Source organism: Osmerus mordax, chromosome 4 (assembly GCF_038355195.1).
Source record: "Osmerus mordax isolate fOsmMor3 chromosome 4, fOsmMor3.pri, whole genome shotgun sequence".
NCBI lineage: Eukaryota > Metazoa > Chordata > Actinopteri > Osmeriformes > Osmeridae > Osmerus > Osmerus mordax.
The window spans coordinates 1,107,164-1,126,916 of record NC_090053.1 but is presented as its reverse complement, the minus strand read 5'-3'; the positions used below and the strand labels follow the sequence as shown (position 1 = coordinate 1,126,916).

General features: G+C 47.4%; 2 protein-coding genes across 3 annotated transcripts; both read left to right on the top strand.

Annotated features, from left to right (window-relative positions):
• The first annotated feature begins 602 nt into the window (after nucleotides 1-602).
• zgc:77158 (solute carrier family 45 member 3) lies at nucleotides 603-14,909 on the top strand. Of its 2 annotated transcripts, XM_067235390.1 has the most exons (6): nucleotides 603-691; nucleotides 6,170-6,516; nucleotides 8,995-9,233; nucleotides 9,415-10,051; nucleotides 11,470-11,735; nucleotides 11,826-14,909. In XM_067235390.1, the coding sequence occupies exons 2-6, from the start codon at nucleotides 6,369-6,371 to the stop codon at nucleotides 12,246-12,248; spliced, it is 1,713 nt and encodes a 570-aa protein (XP_067091491.1). In that variant the 5' UTR covers nucleotides 603-691; nucleotides 6,170-6,368; the 3' UTR covers nucleotides 12,249-14,909. The 2 variants fall into 2 exon arrangements, with proteins under 2 accessions (XP_067091491.1, XP_067091490.1); XM_067235389.1 differs by lacking the exon at nucleotides 603-691 and having other exon boundaries at nucleotides 6,122-6,516.
• A 1,049-nt stretch (nucleotides 14,910-15,958) lies between these two features.
• On the top strand, nucleotides 15,959-19,056 carry fgf6a (fibroblast growth factor 6a). Its single transcript, XM_067235392.1, has 3 exons — nucleotides 15,959-16,343; nucleotides 16,896-16,999; nucleotides 18,697-19,056. The coding sequence occupies exons 1-3, from the start codon at nucleotides 16,007-16,009 to the stop codon at nucleotides 18,871-18,873; spliced, it is 618 nt and encodes a 205-aa protein (XP_067091493.1). The 5' UTR covers nucleotides 15,959-16,006; the 3' UTR covers nucleotides 18,874-19,056.
• The last annotated feature ends 697 nt before the right edge of the window (nucleotides 19,057-19,753 follow it).

Here is a 19,753-nt window from a genome sequence, read left to right as displayed (position 1 = left end):
GCCATGTGCTGCACTCTCTGTCATTATATTGATGTGTGAGCGAGAAAGTGAGTGTGTGTGTGTGTGTGTACGTGTGTGTGTGACAAAGAGTGACTGAGTAAAACAAGGAGCATGTGTGCACATGTTACAAACTAGGTGAGCTGTCATTTCCTCATGTAGGTTAGAGAGGAAAACTGCACCCCCACCACAGCACACAGGGAGGAACACTGCACTCTCACCAGAACACACAGGGAGGAACACTGCACTCTCACCACAGCACACAGGGAGGAACACTGCACTCTCACCACAGCACACAGGGAGGAACACTGCACTCTCACCAGAACACACAGGGAGGAACACTGCACTCTCACCACAGCACACAGGGAGGAACACTGCACTCTCACCACAGCACACAGGGAGGAACACTGCACTCTCACCACAGCACACAGGGAGGAACACTGCACTCTCACCAGAACACACAGGGAGGGACCAGCAGCAGGAGGTGGGCCGACTCTGAGAGGAGGAGAGAGAGAGACAGGAGGGACAGTGTTGAGACAGGCGATCAGTGACACATCTCTTCAGAAGTTCACTTTGGTGGCTGAACGGTCTCTCTGCTTTGAAAATAAAGTCTTCATGCAAATGCTCAGTGGGGGAGTTGCGTAAAGGTCAAGTGTCAACGCTAGGCAGTTCTGGGAAAGAATCTACTCTGGTAGTAAGTATGATTTTGTCTGTCTCTAGTCTAATTGTAATTTCGTTTTTGAATCATTCTGCACCATCAAGACTGAATTCTTTTTCATTTTTATATACTTGACTTCTATGTGACAGTCAGGTGTAACAAAGACAGACAGGTTTACATACAGATAGACAGACTGACAGGTCTGACATACAGACAATTCTAACATACAGACGACTGACAGACTGACAGCCAGGTTGTACCTACTCATTGACGGTTAGCTGTTTTTCATAGATTAATATAGCATAGTACTGTAAGAGGCCACTACAATCTGCAGTGGACAAGGTATGACCATGTCATTTGTTTGCAGGAAATGATAAAGCTACAAGGACAGACACATGGATACTGGTTTTGTTCCAACAACTTTAGTTAGGTTCAATGTTCATTCTTCAAAGTTGGGGGTATTTAGTACTTATGCACTTGAACTTGAATCTACTTTACCTCAACAATTAAAGCTGGGTAAGATTTTAACCCTCATTTTACACAGGGTTTTAGCCTCTCATTAACTTAAACCGTAAATAAACGTGATTTCAATCTCATTTTAATTAAATACATTTGTGGGAATGCTGGTTACCCAGATGAGTGATGGCACCTCTAAATAATCACCTTTCAGTGGCTGGAAAACCAAGAATCTGAGTGAGCTGAAGCCTCGCTAACTGTTCTCTGCAAAGATCCACTGTTGTTCTCTGAGTCTGTGTGGTTGTTGAGATAACAGTCCCCCTCCCAGATGTATTACTGAGTCTATTCAGCGGTCTGAATGGACAGGGAGGAGCCAGGGTCCCTCACACCTCCAGCCTAATACTGCTCCCTGTGGAGGTGTGTGTGTGTGTGTGTGAGAGTGTTTCTCAATACTTGTGACCTAGGTGTGATCATACCTAAATCTACTAGTTCAACTTGAAGACGTCACTTTAATTCTTCTCTTTCATTATGAGTGTTCTGAGTTATTGGCTGAATTGTATGGACGGAGAGAGAGAGAGAGAGAGAGAGAGAGAGAGAGAGAGAGAGAGAGAGAGAGAGAGAGAGAGAGAGAGAGAGGGAGAGAGAGAGAGGGAGAGAGAGGGAGAGAGAGCGAGGGAGAGAGAGGGAGAGAGAGAGAGAGAGGGAGAGAGAGAGAGAGAGAGAGAGAGAGAGAGAGAGAGAGAGAGAGAGAGAGAGAGAGAAGGAGGAAGCAGTTCAGCATTGGCCATGGCCAAGTGTATTATTAGACTCTCCAGAAATAAGACAAGGACGTTTCTTCTCCTCAGAGCACACAGACTGTCTCCACTGTACTGCAGCCCAGTCACATCTCCCAACACTGGAAGGAGGAGGAGAGGAGGCAAGGAGGCAAGGAGACAAGGGGGAGAGAGAAATGGGGGAGGAGAGCAGAGGGAAGGAGAGGTGGGGGAAAAGAGGGAACCCTCCAGGTTGTCACCTTCTGGTTTCTAACAGTGTAGCGATACAGGAGAAGAATGACATGGAGAACATGTGGAGGAGAGATGAGGAGGAGAGATGAGGAGGGGAGATGTGGAGGGGAGATGTGGAGGAGAGATGAGGAGGGGAGATGAGGAGGGGAGATGAGGAGGGGAGATGAGGAGGGTAGGATGGGAGGCGAAAAGAAGGAGAGGAGATCACATGATTAAAGGCAAAAGGCAGGGTCACGGGTCAGAGTGATGGATGTTGGCGGTGGAGAGAGGTTGGGGGGGATTGGGGGGGAGGTTGGGGGAGAAGGCTAGAGAGGTCGGTTGAGGTCAGGACAGGACTTTCATGTGACGGGAGGAAGAACATCAAATCATGAAAAGGAAAAAAAACTTGACCTGAAAGAGCACACATATTATAAATTAACTTACTTTTCTAAGCAAAGGAAGTCAATGACAGGGTACAGATGATGACAAACTGAAAACAGAAGGAACCAGACATGCCTGCTGTGATGCTTCTGTTATGTTGGTGCAGTGTGGTGGTGTAGGGAGCACTGAAGCCTGACCTGGTTGGCACAATTTGTTTTGTCGTGGTTATTCATTTGTTTTCATTAGGCCTGGTCGAGTGTTTGTCAGTATTATTTGTATACATTCTTTATCTGTTCATGGACTGGCCTTGGTTTACCTCCTGCCAAGCAACGTTGTCTTTGAGTCGGTCCAAGCTTCTTGCAACCTCTTCGTCTGCAGACAGAACACCACAACTACCTCATCCTGAGGTTTTGTCAGTCTAGCCCAAAACGGCACTTGTGGTTCTGATGTCATGTCGGAGACATTTCCTCCTCTCCTCCTATCTCCTCCTCCTCTCCTCTCAGTCTGTTCTGGTTGTTGTGTGTGAGGCTTCTATAGCATTTATAAGAACCCAGTGTTAATGAAGAACACCAACAGAGAAACTGCTACCTCACTAGATCAAGTTACTCACCCTGGTACAATGTACACAGCCTGGTTGTGTTGTAGTTAAACTCCTCAAAACAGGCCATCCTTGAGAGGCAAGGGGTGAGTGGGGAAGACTGAGTTGTCGGGCTTCCAGTGGCTACGCTAACTGTTCAGACTGAGTTTCCAGGCTTCCAGTGGCTACGCTAACTGTTCAGACTGAGTTTCCAGGCTTCCAGTGGCTACGCTAACTGTTCAGACTGAGTTTCCAGGCTTCCAGTGGCTACGCTAACTGTTCAGACTGAGTTTCCAGGCTTCCAGTGGCTACGCTAACTGTTCAGACTGAGTTTCCAGGCTTCCAGTGGCTACGCTAACTGTTCAGACTGAGTTTCCAGGCTTCCAGTGGCTACGCTAACTGTTCAGACTGAGTTTCCAGGCTTCCAGTGGCTAAGCTAACTGTTCAGACTGAGTTTCCAGGCTTCCAGTGGCTACGCTAACTGTTCAGACTGAGTTTCCAGGCTTCCAGTGGCTACGCTAACTGTTCAGACTGAGTTTCCAGGCTTCCAGTGGCTACGCTAACTGTTCAGGAAACTTTGACTCCCACTCGCAGACAGAGCAGACTTCATTCATACTGTGGGTAAAACATAAGGATTGATCATTTACTTTTGTTAATCACACTCTGTAGATTACATCATTATTATCTTCATTTTCAAATGTGTATCTTCATATGTATATAATTATTATCCATGCATATTTACACGTTCATGTATTGCGATCGCCACTGTGATCTGTCATTTTGCTTGTCTGGTGTTACTTCTCTCTCCTCTCAGCTGACAACCCAGAATAAAACCCAGAATCCTAATCGATGCCACACAGTGGGTGGAGACGGCCCACGTTCTTTCACACCAGCAGGGTCCTCTGTCTCTCTGTGAGAACCTCAGACAGGAACTCAGCTGGGAGGGGATAGAAGGGGTTCAGACCAGGGGAGTCACAGTCATGAAAAGCAGAAAAACATAACTGGCCGTTGGTGAAGATGTCAAAGTCCTCTCAGAATAGGGGTCAGCAATGAGCGGAGGGGCATAGAGGGAGATGGAGAAAGGAAGGTCTCATAGAAAAGGGATGTGTGTGTGGAGGTGGCATGGAGGGGGAGCAGCCCTGGCGTGGGCAGGTCCCCTGATGGGCTTTTCTCAGGGCAGTCGAGGCTGGTGGGAGAAGAATCTAAAGGGTTTGAAAGGCTCTCCCCCCCTCTCTCTCTCTCTCTCTCTGCCCTCTCTCCCTCCCCCCTCTCTCTCTCCCTCTCTCCTTCCCTCTCTCTCTCCTTCCCTCCCTCTCTCCCTCTCTCCTTCCCTCCCTCTCTCCCTCTCTCCTTCCCTCTCTCTCTCCTTCCCTCCCTCTCTCCCTCTCTCCTTCCCTCTCTCTCTCCCTCTCTCCTTTCCTCTCTCCCTCTCCCCCCCCCTCTCTCTCTCTTTTCCTTATCCTTTCCTACCTGCTGCTCTCAGCTGATCCTGCTCACTCCCCATGAGCCTTGGGTCATGCCCACGTTGACAAGCTGTCCTGATCTGCTTTGCTTTTCACAGAAACAAGAGCACACCTGAGCTAGTTAGCGCGCCAACCTGATTCATCAACAAACATACTGTACTTATGCTAAATTCTTTCGCTCTCATATCGTTAGCGATTGTTTGTCAGCTTGTTGAATTAGTGTTAATGGCATACCCGTGTCAGTCTCCACCTTACACACACAAAACGCTAGTTTGTTGAAAAAAAAGGAAGGCAATACATTAACAGCGTATTTTATTTATTGTTGTGTGCCTTTCATGACTGACAGACTCTTCTGTTGGAGATGCCAAGTTCAGTCTAGCTTCCAGCAGGGAACAGATGGTCTTCATTGGAGGAGACATGTCACATGAAGTGAGTTTTAGCGCCTTGTTGTTTGTGCGTCCAGGATGGTGTTCTCACATGTCTCCCTGGCTCACGATGATGACACGTCTCCCTGGCTCACGATGATGATGATGGTTATGATAATGATGCAGGATGAAGAAGACGAGGAGAGGAAAGTGGATTTAGGAAAACAACAATTCTCTCTCTCCTCTCTCTCTTTCCCCACTCCTCTCTGAAAGCATTCAGACCCATTTTGAGGAAACTTGAGTCTTATCAGCTGGAATACCTCTCACCAATCAAGCCCTCCCCTGTTCCCCCATCCATTAGTCTCTCTCTCTCTCTCCCCCCCCTCTCTCTCCCCTCCCTCCTCTCTCCCCACCCCCTCCTCTCTCCCCCCCCCCTCTCTCTCCTCTGCCGTGATATGTCCTGCTTGCTTAAATCTCAATATCCTTCGAATGAAAATGTAGCTCTCATGAGAATTCCTCGAGGTGATTGTGTGAGTGTTGCTGTGTGTAGAATAGAACCTGGAGCACAGTCAGGGTGTTGGAAAGGCCTGCGGTGTGAGGTACAGGCAGGCCCCAAAGGATTGTGTGGGGGAAATGATCAAGGAGACCGAAGTTTAATCTGGTGTTGTGTTACACACACACGCCTCCTGTGCCCCTCTGCTGGTGCGGGTCCCATACGGAAGCAGCCAGTGAGAACTGTGCAGGAATGTCTCTGTTTCTGACAGTCTACCACCCTCCTTTTAGATGGGCCTTACAAGATAACAACAACAACAGCTGCCAGAGAACAGGCCATCAGGCCAAATGGGTGTGTTTGGGTGTCACATTCTGTACTTCTGGCTGGCTCATCTCTGTTGTTGTAAAAGCTGTCTTCGAATAGTTTGTTTCTAGAGAGCCTGTAGAGACAGGAAGCATGTAGTGGTAGATAGCCAAATGAGAGAGATATCTCAAAGAGAGCAAAAGAAAGAAAAGAGTGGGAGATGACAGAGAGAGTGAATAGCTAGCTTTGAAAACTTTTTTTTTTTCCTTTGAAATCTTTTTTTGTACCTTTCCCAATTTCTTTATTGGAAACTTCCTTTCAAAACTTTTTTGGGGAAACTGCTACTTGGAAAAAATATTTCAACCTTTCAAAACTTTTTTTGCTCCATTTTTTTTTTCTAAAAGTGTTCCTCTTAGTCATAATGTTCCTCATGGTGTTCCTAAAAGTGTTCCACATGTGCCTCATAGTGTTCCTCTCTGCTTCTCTGTTTCAGATCCATAATGCAGAGACCAGGATGGACCCTCCAGGTCATCTGAGGCTGTGCCTGTGTGTCCCTGCGGTCCCCCTCAGACGGCCTCCACCTTGCTCCACCCCAGCCTCAGGATCCGCCCCAACCCCAGCCTCAGCCCCTGTCCCTGCCCTCCACAGAGGCTGGGCGGAGGGCTCCAGCGAGCGGTGGAGAGCTTCTCACTATGCCTGGATGGAGGTCTCAGTGGCGTCTCGTCCTGCTGAACTCCCTGACCTGCGGCCTGGAGATCTGCGTGGCGGCTGGGATCACCTACGTGCCTCCTCTCCTGCTGGAAGCAGGGGTGGAGGAACAATACATGACTATGGTGCTAGGTGGGTCAACCCCCCCCCCATCCCCCCTTTCTCATCTCCTCTGATCTCCTTTCCTCCTCATTGGTTACGCCTCCTTCTTCTCTGACAGAGCATTTATAAAACATGAACAGTTGGACCCTCCTCTCTTGGGGTAGAATGAGGGAGGGCCCTTCTCATTTCACACACACACACACACACACACACACACACATATACACACACACACACATACACACACACACACACCCACACACATGCCCCCTCAGGCAGAAACCAGAGAGTTGCAGAGATTAACTCGTCTTTTCCCTGGCTGACCACTTAAGGGATTGTTAGGTGTCAACTACTCCCCAGTATATTCTACATCAACTTGCTGTGCAATGTCTTCTCTCATTGAAAGCCTTTTTCTTATTTAGAGCATTTTTTCTAGTAAATTTTGTGTATGATTTGACTTCTAAGGTTGTAATTTGCCGATTGTGGTTAGGCTCTATGACACTATAAAGCTAATACGAAGCCAACCAATGCAGTCACAGTTAATGTATGATGCATATGAAAGCAAAACATATGGAAATGTATTCTGTGGGCTGTCATAGAACAGTGGGTATGACATGAATCATTTATCAGTTGTTGGTGACTTATAAATTCAAATTGATGATACTCTCCAAGGAGGAAATCAGTGGTGGATTTGAGACATGTTTGGTGCAGGGCTAGTAATGTGATCGGCTGTTCTTCAGCCAGTGAGTGAGTGAGTGAGTGTGTGTGTGTGTGTGCGCGTGTGTGCGTGTGCGCGCGTGTGTGTGTGTCAGGGCCACAGGGCATTTTTCCACTCTTGTTGTATTTAAAGACATAATTGAGGCCGTCACTAAACCCAGTAGGCTAATCACCTGGTTTGGTGTCCAGGTGGCAGTCGGGTGCTAATTTGAAGGCAGTAAGAAAGGGGGAGAGAGAGACAGGCAGGGCAAAAAGTGTGAATATACAGAGAGCGTGGGAGCGAGCTAGAGTAAGGAGTGAACAAGAGAGAGAAGCCGGGAGCATGAACTCAAAAGGCGGGAGCAGAAAGCCTGAACATAAGAGAGCGGTGGAGAGAAGATCTCACCTCTCAGACGCTGAATCCTGTTACTGCATGACTGCAGGACCTCAGACTGGATAGTAAAGTCTAGATCAGCGATTCCCAACCTGTAGGCCGCTTTACACTACTAGACGCATTAGCTGTTAAGGCGAAAGCCAGAATTAGAATGTACATCTGACGATTGAGCAAGAAAACCTCTGAAAATCTCTCTCGCTCTGGATAAGAGCGTCTGGATAAGAGGGTCTGCTAAATGACTAAATGTAAAATACATTTATACTTTAAAGCCTGTATTACAATATAAACTAACACGCGATGATAAACCACATATTATCAGCTCTAGCAACAGGAGAAAACGTGATTTCGCGCAAGCGCGCTGAAGGGGAAACAGGGATTGAATTCTCCAGAACTGTTTGCTCTGGCAATGTTTGTTTAATTTACCTCACTGAGCAACCGTTGTTCATAGAAAAATAATGTACCATTATGTCCCTTTTTTGAGAGTGAGAACAGAAACACTCGGAGTAGCTGAGCCTTTACAGTTACAAAGTGGAGACGTTTTAAATCGCGGTTAATAGTAAAGTCGGTTAATCGCTGCATCCCTAGTCAACAGCCGGTTTCAGATGCGGTGGCCATGCTCCTCGATACGGCCGAGTGGAGTCACATGACCTCCCATCAGAGTCTTCACTGACAACTCGCCCTCTATCTCTTTCCTCCAACACTCACTCACACACACTCACTCACCATCAAGTTATTCTCTTCCTCACTCTCTTCTCCCTCTCTCTCTCTCTCTCTCTCTCTCTCTCTCTCTCTCTCTCTGATCTTGTGACCCAATTTAAAGCATGTTACCGTCCACTCCTCCCCCCCCCTTCCCTCCTCCCCCCCCCCCCCCCAACCCCTCCAGCTCTAAACAGCTGCACATGAACCAGAGAGTAAAAACACATTCTTTTGTATCGTTCCCCACACAGCCGAAAGCAGCTAATCTGGAAATAGCCATGAACCTAATTCACTTTCCCCCCTCTCTCTCTCCTGGCTGATGGAGCGCTGGAGCGTTGGGTCAATCAAGATGTATACTGTGTCTTGGAGGCTTAAGGCAGCAGCACGGATGTCAAGTTTTTTCACATGCCTGCCACATGCTTTATCTAATAAGCTTTAGACTCACTCCTGCCACGCCCTCTCTGATGTCACGAGAGCCCTACTCTCAGATTAAAGATGGTTGACACTGTGGATGTGAAACCCTCCTGTGAATCGAAGAGAAGACCAGTACAGAGCTCAGCAGCAGAAGGATAGAAGCACTGATACCACACCAATGTCAAATGAATACAATCAAAATATTAATATATCAGTGTTACTTCTCCCTCTCTCTCTCTCTCTCTCTCTCTCTCTCTCTCTCTCTCTCTCTCTCTCTCTCTCTCTCTCTCTCTCCTCCCTGTTTCCAGGTATCGGCCCGGTGCTGGGTCTGTTATTCATACCTCTTATTGGCTCGGCCAGTGACCAGTGCAACAGCAGCTACGGTCGGCGGCGCCCCTTCATCTGGCTTCTGTCCCTGGGCGTGTTGCTAGCGCTGCTCATCATCCCCCATGCCGACTTCCTGTCCGCCCACTTCTCCTGGGGGGGCCGCCCCCTCCAGGTGGGCTTCCTCATCCTGGGGGTGGGCCTGCTGGACTTCTGCGGACAGGTGAGGAACAGCCCCCACTCCCCCCCCCCCCACACACACACACACACACCACACTAAACAAGATCATTGTTAACATTCATGCATCCTTAGAAACCATCCCATACCTATGAAATGTTCTGTATCAGAAAGAACCTTTATCACGTGCGGGAAGAGTGGTCTTGTTGACGTGTTTGGTCTCCAGGTGTGCTTCACGCCGCTGGAAGCGCTGCTGTCGGACCTGTACCGGGATGAAGAGGACTGCAGCCAGGCGTTTGCCATGTTCTCCTTCATGGTGAGCCTGGGGGGGTGTGTGGGGTACCTCCTCCCCGCCCTCGACTGGAGCCGCGGCCTGCTGTCTGTCTACCTGGGAGGCCAGGCCGACTGCCTCTTCTTCCTCCTCATCCTCATCTTCATCACCAGCGTGCTCATCACCATGAAGGTGTCGCAGGAAGAGGAAGCGGCGGTGGTTGGCAGCAGGACGGCGGCGGCGGCGGCGGCGACGGTGACGGTGACGGCGGCCATCTTGGAACCGGGGCCCCCAGACTCGGCGCGCTGCATGCCGCGCTCGTGCTGCTACATGCTAAAGTGCAAGCTCCGCCTCCTGAGGTGGGGGCCCCTGCTGTGTCTGGTCAGGAGCTGCTGGTCCATGACGCCCGCCATCTACCGCAGCTACTGCCACGTGCCGCGTGTCATGCGGCGCCTGTGCGCCTCGCAGCTGTGCAGCTGGATGGCCGTCATGTCTTTCATGCTCTTCTACACGGACTTCGTAGGGGAGGGCTTGTACGAAGGCGTGCCCAGCGCGGTCCCAGGGACCGCCTCCAGGCAGCGCTACGACGAAGGTGGGTCCAACATTGGAGCGACACCTCTGTCTCAGTCTAGGACACGTGTCTGAGAAGGAGATAGGAAGAGACTTGTGGAGATGTTCGTATGTGTGTTCATGATCTCACACCATGTGTGTGTGCTGCTTCTGTCTTGCTTCCCTGGCTTAGGTTTCATTTATTATTAGTTGACTGTGTAGGCTGATCCTGAACAGAAAGTGTAGCCATGTTAGTTTGTATAGCTGAGGGTATTTCAGTCTGTTGGTCTCCAGCACCTGGCCAGACTGCTGTTGGTCTCTCTGTGACCCCAAGTCCAGCTGCCTCAGCTGCCCAGGATGAACACACATTCCTGGGCAGAGGTGGGAGGCAGAGGGAGGGGAGGGGTAGGGTGGAGAATGGCTCCTCTATCTTCCTTCCTTCCCTTAAAAAGACAGAAAATGTATATGAACTTTGCGCTTTTACCAGTGATCAATAAGCGGTTTTGTATTGGTTAGTTCCTCTTCAGTTTTTTGACATGAGGTCAGATAGTTCTGTGGTTTGCACCTCTGTTCCCACAATCCTTTGCAGTGTTTGTCAAGTGGGCTCAGTTTTCTGCATTCACATGGTAACCGTATCCACATCCTTTAGTCTACAGAGGGATTATCTGCTGCTCTCTCAAACTTGTGACCTGCACACCATCGGCTAATTGAGATAACAAACTCGTACCCTGACAAACCTCTGCCCATGCAGGTGTCGAACCAGAGGAGAAAGACTGCGGTCAGCTTAGCATGTTTATTTGGACTAGACATCCTGCCCGCTGAGGCCAGGCACATGCTGAGAGGGGAGAGCAGAACAAGGGGCGTCAGGTGGCTGAGCGGTGAGGGAAGCGGGCTAGTAATCTGAAGGTTGCCAGTTCGATTCCCGGGCCGTGCCAAATGTGTCCTTGGGCAAGGCACTTCACCCTACTTGCCTTGGGGGGCATGTCCCTGTACTTACTGTAAGTCGCTCTGGATAAGAGCCTCTGCTAAATGACTAAATGTAAATGTAATGTAACAAATTGAGTTTTGGACATATTTGTTCTGTTGTCCAGGAGTCTGGACCTCTTCCTCTGCTCTCTGTTTGGATACTGAATTCCTTACACTTGCTGGTTGGCTGGCTTGCTGGGTGACTGGCTGTATCCACTGGTTGGCCGTCAGTGTGACAGGTGGCTGGCTGGCTGACTCTGAGGGGTACAGAGCTAAATCCATTCTAGTACCTGTCTGTCAGCCTCCCCTAAAGCCCTCCCTCACTTCCCCCTGGGATTGATGTGAGGTTCATTATGTGTAAACTGTTAAAGCAGTCCATTCCTTCTGTTAGCTGAACCCAACCTGCCACTTCTCTTGATTTTATAGATGGTATTGCTGTTCATTGGCATTTTCAAAATTGTTATGGTTATGATAACATCTTCACATTCTCCTCAGGTATCCGTGTGGGCAGCCTGGGCCTGTTCCTCCAGTGTGCTACCTCAACCTTCTTCTCCCTGGTCATGAGTCGACTGGTCCGTCGGTTCGGTTCTCGCCAGGTCTACCTGAGCAGTATGGTGAGCTTCACGGCGTCCACCCTGGTCATCTGCCTGTCGAAGAGCGTGGTCCTCGTCACCCTCATGTCAGCCCTGACCGGCTACGCCTACGCTACCCTGCAGACACTGCCATACACCCTCACCTGCTACTACCACAAGGAGAAGGAGGTAGGAGCAACACACACACTTACTCTGGAAATGCGTTTACAGAATGTCCTACTGACATTGTCTTGTCATGTCTTGTCTCTCTCACTTTAGGTTTACATGCCAAAAAAGAAAACCAAAAGCGGGCTTAAAAATGGCATTGCAATACAGAGAGACACTGTGCATTTGACCTCCATGGATGAAGAGGAAGGGTTGAACCACAAACTAGGAGGCAACGGCCACGTCTTTTCCGACTACTCCACCCCTCTGCACGGCCAGAATGGTTCGTCCCACAGCATCGCCGGCCTAGAGGCGGAGGAAGCGGAGGTTGGGGAGAGACGCGGAGTGGGCCTTGACTTTGCCATATTGGACAGCACCTTCCTCCTCTCTCAGGTCTTCCCCACTCTGTTCATGGGCATGCTCGTCCAGTTCACTGCCTCTGTCACCACCTATATGGCCAGCTCGGCCATATTCGGTGCCATCGCCATCTATCTGGCCAATCATATCGTCTTTGACCAAAAAGACCTCAAGAGCTGAGAGAGAGACAGAGAGAGAGAGACCAGGGGAATGGAGTAGCACACTCCACAATGCACTACAGGTCCCAGCATGCCTTAGTGCAGGGTTGCTGTTGCCCTAGAAACCAGGGTGAATTGTGTGTGTGTGTGTGTGTGTTGATAGATGTGTCTATGACAGAACTCAAGGAAAGTGGAAGGATGCCTGGAGTTTAGACCCAACCACTTGTTGCTTTAAAAGAGATGTCTGGCATTAGCTCACTCCAGTGCCCCACTCTGCCCTCACTGCCCTCACTCTGCCAGTCAGTTTCTGTCTGCTATTCTCCTCAGGTACAGCCAGCCAATCAGCATGCTCGTCCTATAGCCACCTCAGTTGACAGGAAGTCTGGTCTTTAAGGAGGTTTATTTCCCCACACTTTACCACTGAGCTATACCATTCCCTCCCAGGAGTAAAGAACTGTTGTAGTTTTGGATCTCGATACATATAATAGAATCTCTCTTGCAATAGCAACCTGCATGGGTGAGATGCCCATCTGTGTCACCATAGCGACAGCATGAGCCTTCCCCACTGCCAATCAAACGTCAATCAAGGAAGGTCATCAAGTTTACATCATCCTATCACATGACAGTCCTCTCTCTGTGTCACCCTGTGTCATGAGTACGCATGTTCTACAGCGGCTGTCATCTTAAAAGACAGCCGAGCTCATGGCAGGTAGTAAAGCCCTCCCATGCTGAGGGTATGTTGGAGGGGGTACTAATGTTGGTAACCACAACTTTCTTCTTACCTTGTGCAACAAGACCTAAATGAGATTCTAGCAACACCGCGGAACTAAAAGGAGCTTTTGAAAATGGCGGTGTGGGGGAGCAGTGACAGTAATCAGATCTTTAATGTTTCTATACTCTACATTGACAGTCCCACACATTTCTCTTAAAGATCCAAAACGTGATTTGTGTTCTGTTGTTGTGCATATGGATGTGTGTGCGTGTGTGTGTAATCCTGTGTGTGTTTGATAAAGACAGACACATAAAGAGAGATACCTTTGGGATGCTGTGTGGGTCAGCTAGCTATCTGACACCTGCACACAGCTGGGAGAAGCTCCATACTGGTCAGGTCTCATAATGCTGTAGAGCAAATATATAGTGGCCTTCATTTATTTTTGGGGAAATTCGGGTTTGTCTGTAAAATGCTGGTTTTACTGAACAACAATGTACTTTGTTTGGATATATGTGTACATAACTGGTCTCCCTTTCAGATATGTTTTGTTTGTTATGACGACTCTGCTTTAGGTAACATTGACCTACAGTATGTGACCTATGCAATGACGAGCCTGGGTTGGCGAGATACGAGTTCTCCTCTTGCTCATTTATTCAGTGTGATAGTTTGGTTGCCTCCTTCACCTGAGAATTCTAGATCGTATTTGGTTGATCACTATTGATGACCTACTGTAAACCAACCAGAAACAGGTTGGAATCCAATCTTTGGAGGTTTATTATTTTTCACAGTGATCTCCTCCATATACGAGGATGTGGATAAGTGCCTCTGCAGCTGCAGTCAGCTCTGTTTCAAATCAGCGAAATTCAGGAAGTGCAAAAAATCGGGACTAGCTGCAGCTATAGAAAATGTTTTGCGAGGGAATGCTTCTTATTGATCTAACATGAAAGCTTTTAAAATTGTTTGCCAAACTTAAATTAAGGAAAGATCATTTCAGTTCAAATGTAGAATTGAACTGACCCCAACATTGGACTCTACATGTAAGATTTTTTTTGTACATATAGTTATTTATTTTCCTTTTAGAATAAATCCTAAGCACATATTAAGGTATTTTTTGCCTTTTTGTTGCATCTGTCATAGGTGTCCGGGCAAAAGCTATTTCTGTGAAAAATTATAAATTATTATTTTGTATGGATGTGATAAAGAGCATCTTTAACGCTGTAATTTATTTGACAACTCTGCTATCATGCATTTCATCTTTGATATTTCTCCTTTATCTCATTACGATAGACTGATGTCAATTTCAATACTAAATATACCTAAATGTTTGGCTTTTTGTTTACTGGCAGTTTATCAGGATTGTTATTGAATACATTTGAAAGCAGTTGAAACCCACTGTTGTTGTTTTGTTTTGTTTTGTTAGTTTTAAACCATCGTTTGTATTTCCTCTGGTTTTACACCGTTTAATTAATTTGACCTAAGAGAACATTTTCTCCCAGACGATGCCAGGGCACGGGGCACACAACGTACACAACCCTGTGATGTGGTCAGTCTGCCTCATCCGTCTGCCTCATCCGTCTGCCTCATCCGTCTGCCTCATCCGTCTGCCTCATCACTCTAACCACTGAGTTCCTGTTGGGAGCGCCTCAGTTGTCTGCTTGCTGTTGCTCTTGTGCATAATAACCTTTGACTTTGATTAGCAATAGAGTGGGTGTCATACTATTCTGTGTTCAGATGTCCTACTTGGGTTCAGCATAATAAGTGCCAGTAAGGGTCCCTCCAGTGATCCATTTTAGTTGTCTTATAATTATGCTGGGATGTAAAGACTGAATCAGGGATATTTTCACTGATGCCCATTGTTATATTCAGCCTTCACAAATTCTTTTTTGTAAAATTATTTTATTGTTATTGTAAATCCCTCAGATGTATCATTGTCACAAATAGATTTTTATACAAAATAAAGGTATTTCATTGTAAAAGGCTTGTTGAAGAGTCGATTATAAAAAGGAAGGAAAAGTCGACAGGATTTTAGACTTGTAAGAACTCCCATTGTGTTTTTTCTTTTTTTTCCATAAACTATGCGGATGATTTAAAACCTTGGAAATAGCGCCATCAATTGGACATCTCGACATACTGCCACTCAAGAACCAGTAAGTGAATGACCCACTGACGTTTGACATGCTGCTTATTACCCATTAGCTGACATGGAAACGACGGTGTTACCGTGGGCTTTCATGAAGTACGTCAGCAATGAGGGATGTTTGAAGGTTTCCAATCTTCCCACCAGCTTTCCATATAGCGCACGCGAATGCGGTCAACGGCTATACGCCCAGTAGAACCCAGTGGTTTAGATAAACGTTAAATTGACACAATTTGTTTGGGGGGGGGGGGGGGGGGGGACATGCGACACCATAGCCTACAAGATGTAGAACCCTAGGACACCCATTGCTCTCCGGTGACAAGTGGCCTGTTTTTACACCTTCGTTCTAAATAAGGACGCAGCCTGGCAGGCATATGATCACCGACCCAATTTGGGAGCCGCCAAAGTGGCCATCATGTCCCCCTGTCGCTAAACGCCACCCAATGAGGCTTCCTCCCCTCTTAGTTTTTACAAGCGCCGTGACAGTATTCCGTTGAACTCTCCACAGACTTGGCACTGCAGTTCCGCGCCTCTTTTTCTTGCATGCTTGCAACTTCTCCCTCTCTCCCTCAACATCATCCGCCCTTGTGTCATTCGACGGGGCGAGCGATGAAGTCAGCATGATGTCATCTAGAGAACCTGGCAAGGTGACATAGGGTTTTGGTGAGGGGTATTCTTCACGGCCTGCGTTGCCTACCGAGAGAGAGAGGCGCGGAGCTGCGAAACATGGTAATCACCACCACCACCACCTCAAGCTCTGCCGTGCGCTCTCCCGTTTCTTCTCTTCTGCACCGGGGCAGTCGTCTAATGCCCAAAGCCCAGATCCGCGTTCCAAAAATAATCCTCTGCCAGCATGCCGAAGGAAGAAAAACAAGGAGAGCGGTATTTTTAGGGCCATTAATTTTGACCACGTGCCCCGAAGGTAAACCGGATGGCCATTGCGCAAAGGCTCCTCATCAGTATGTCCCACGAGGCCAGCACGCACTGGACGTTGACTGCAATTGTTCTCTTGGGGTTCCTGGTTGGGATTGTGTCATCATATCCTATTCCAAGCAGGACGAATGCAACTTTATTGGAAAAAAGATGGGAGACCCTGTTCTCCCGCTCTATACTGGGTATCTCGGGGGAGAAATCGGACCTGAACTGGGAGAGTGACTATTTGCTGGGTATCAAAAGAGTGCGAAGACTGTACTGCAACGTAGGCATCGGGTTTCACCTTCAGGTCCTCCCCGGCAGGATAAACGGTGTACATAATGAAAACCAGTACAGTGAGTTACCTTCCACAGATGTAACCTAATAGACAAGATAAAAAGGGGTTGTCAATAATTATCGATCTATACAAAGGCTATACCCCTATCAATTTGCATGGTATGTCATAAGGCGGGAGGGCGGCATTGAATGTCTCCTGGCTGCAGAGACGAATCTATTAAAAAACACTATCTATCAGGGCTACATTCTCCTTAAGATAAACCATGACATGAATGTATGGACGTATTTAGACAACTTATTTTTACATGGACTCCTGTTGGGGCCAATAAACAAATTCTGGATGTGCACGTTTAAAATCTGCAGCTATTCGTTTTAATATGGAGACTGCATAGATAATGTTATTAGATGGGAAATGAAATATGATGGGATTAAGACAGAACAAAGACCCGTCATCCTGCGCAGCAACCTGCAAGGTTCCTCCCGCACAGCTGCGAGGCATATGTTTCACTTACAATAACCATGTTTGATGTATTGCTTGATGCAGTAAACTGTTTTGTCATGATCTGATGTATATCCTAAAATCCTGACATCTGCTTTGTTCTCTCCTGTAGGTTTAATAGAGATCTCGACGGTAGAGCGAGGAGTGGTCAGCCTCTACGGGGTGAAGAGTGAGCTGTTTGTCGCAATGAATAGCCTGGGAAGGTTATACGGAACGGTAGGTATGCACAATATTCCATTTATTGTCCTGCTATGTATGTTAATGGCTCCGAGAATAACTAGATGCACCGGTCCAATTTTATTTGCCTGTCATATTTGGGATGTGCGGTGCATCTCGTTCGAGCATGGGAATAATCTGGTTCCTTTTCAAATAATGACAGCATTTGTGTGTTAAAAAGGTTTGCATTCTGTACAGCGTAAGCCTTTTAACATTGCAGAGACAATATTGAAGCACTAGTCCTGCTCTCGGAATTTTGCCCATAATGATGAGGATAACAGACGCAGAATTCTGTCACGCGCTGTAATTCAGCCGAGCGTGTGGGAAAGCCCCTCGATTTACCAGAACCTGTCATCGGGCGTGTATTGCACATTTGGCCGCATCTTAAAGACGCGTCACTTTTTTTACACATTGTTTTGTCATTGAATGAAAGATGTGGGCAACTGGAAGCTGTCCGACCTAGGGTGATGACGTACAAATGGGTTTTGTCCAATTTTCTGGGCTTATGATCTGATAAGTGATTGAATTAGGTCTGTGGTCTCTGACGCTATCAGCAGTTCTCCATCTCCCCAGTCAGCTGAATGTCCTTGCCCACGTTGCACCTCTGCACTGCACTGTTACTGCACTGTTACTGCATACTCGCAGAACACAACAAGTAAAATTATGATAATGATTATGAATATCATGATCAATTGATGTTGCGTAAGAGGATGATAGGGGTGTCCCCTATGCTCTATAGTAGACGCTATAGTATGACATTTGTATTTAAATGATTTATGGTTTAATGTGGAATTGAGAGGAATTGGCGGCTAGACCAGATGGTGTGGCATGATTTAAACGGATCAGTCACTGTTCTTGAGTTATGGAGGGAGAAGGCTCCACTAGTGCATAATTCAGACTATAGATTATGTTATGTCCCCTCTTGCTGTATATCAGTGGAAATTAACACTATTATTTAAGCACAATTGAGTATTGTGGAAAATGTAATTTGTGATACATTTATTTGAAATCAAGTTGAATAATGCTCCCAAGGCATGATTGATTTAAACATAAAGGCCATCTGAAAGTTACTAACATAACCCTTAGTTTTCAGTAAAGGTTTGTTTCGAAGTTTGAATCATTATATTTTGTCAGATACATTATGTCTCCTGTGTGCAACTCTTCTGTGTCAAAGGTTACTCTCTCTCTCTCTCCCCCTCTCTCTCTCTCCCCCTCTCTCTACCTCTCTCCCCCTCTCTCTCTCTCTCTCCCCCCCTCTCTCTCTCTCTCCCCCTCTCTCTCTCTCTCTCTCTCTCTCTCTCTCTCTCTCTCTCTCTCTCTCTCTCCTCTCTCTCTCTCTCCCCCCCTCTCTCTCTCTCTCTCCCCCTCTCTCTCTCTCTCTCTCTCTCTCCCCCTCTCTCTCTCTCTCTCTCTCTCTCTCTCTCTCTCTCTCTCTCACTCTCTCTCTCTCCCCCCTCTCTCTCTCCCCCTCTCTCTCTCTCTCTCTCTTCTCTCTCTCTCTCTCTCTCTCTCTCTCTCTCTCTCTCTCTCTCTCCCCCTCTCTCTCTCTCTCTCTCTCTCTCCCCCTCCCCCTCTCTCTCTCTCTCTATCTCCCCCTCTCTCTCTCTCTCTCTCTCTCTCTCTCTCTCTCTCCCCCTCTCTCTCTCTCTCTCTCTCTCTCTCTCTCTCTCTCCCCTACTGTCTTTTGTCCTTCCCAGACAGTCTTCCATGATGAGTGCAAGTTCAAGGAGACCTTGCTGCCAAACAACTACAACGCCTATGAGTCCTTCATGTACAGAGGCTTCTACATCGCCCTCAGTAAACATGGCCGCCTGAAGAGGGGCAGTAAAGCCACCACTGCCATGACGGTCACACACTTCCTACCCCGAATATGATCAAAACTAAACAACCTGGCAATAACTCACTATATTTGCACATGTGGATTAATTTCCCAGGTAATATTATTATACTGTATACGCAAAATACAAAACTGACAGCAAAAGAAAGAAATACAACAATATATGATGATAGAATTAACTCAGTCCTTATATGTATATTTCGATAGCTTACTTTTAAACATATGGGAAATATCCTTTGCTGCTTTTATTGTTTTCAGTTGTTTTATTATATAAAGGGGTGGGTGGGCACTGTCAGGCCTGTCTCTTGATATCAGTGGAGGAGCCATGGCCCTGTCAGGAAGACTGAGGTTAGGAAGTGAAACCGCATCACAACCCCCGGCTGATAAATAGAAGTGTGCATGACATTTCTACAGAGCAGAATGCCTGCGTTTACTTTACTTTTCTTACTGTTATGTCCCAAACACCCCCCCCCCCCCCTCCCCACTTTGCAGTTGACTTTATCTGGAAGAGCAGCGCAACTAGAGCACTTACTAAATGTCAGGTTTCCCTGCTTTGTGTTGAGGTGGTGAAGTAGGGGAGAGGATGGAAGGGGGAGTCCGACATGCCTTGCATGCGAGAAACGCGGCCCTCGGTCAGGAATAGGGATGCCACGACCCTCAGACGCTCCCTCCAAGGCGAGCTGAAGTCCCAGAGGGCCACAAGTATCCTCCATTTATTTTCTTTCCATAATTACATCAATTAAGTAATTGAGACAAAGCTCTGAATGTCCCCTGAGGATCCTACTGTATGGAGTCCCACCCCGCCCCCCATCACGAGTCATATGACCGAGGGGTCTTTACTCACAATTCTGGCTTTATACGTTTTATATTTTGGAAAGAGTCAGACCAGAGTGAAATGTGTGCGTTTGTGTCTGTTT

Bases quoted from the DNA above. Each gene is read 5' to 3' on its own strand.
- zgc:77158 (XM_067235390.1), top strand. From the start codon at position 6,369: ATGCCTGGATGGAGGTCTCAGTGGCGTCTCGTCCTGCTGAACTCCCTG. The intron at 10,052-11,469 runs GTGGGTCCAACA...CATTCTCCTCAG, and splicing joins CAGGCAGCGCTACGACGAAG to GTATCCGTGTGGGCAGCCTG. The intron at 11,736-11,825 runs GTAGGAGCAACA...CTCTCACTTTAG, and splicing joins ACTACCACAAGGAGAAGGAG to GTTTACATGCCAAAAAAGAA.
- fgf6a (XM_067235392.1), top strand. From the start codon at position 16,007: ATGGCCATTGCGCAAAGGCTCCTCATCAGTATGTCCCACGAGGCCAGC. The intron at 16,344-16,895 runs GTGAGTTACCTT...TCTCTCCTGTAG, and splicing joins ACATAATGAAAACCAGTACA to GTTTAATAGAGATCTCGACG. The intron at 17,000-18,696 runs GTAGGTATGCAC...TGTCCTTCCCAG, and splicing joins TGGGAAGGTTATACGGAACG to ACAGTCTTCCATGATGAGTG.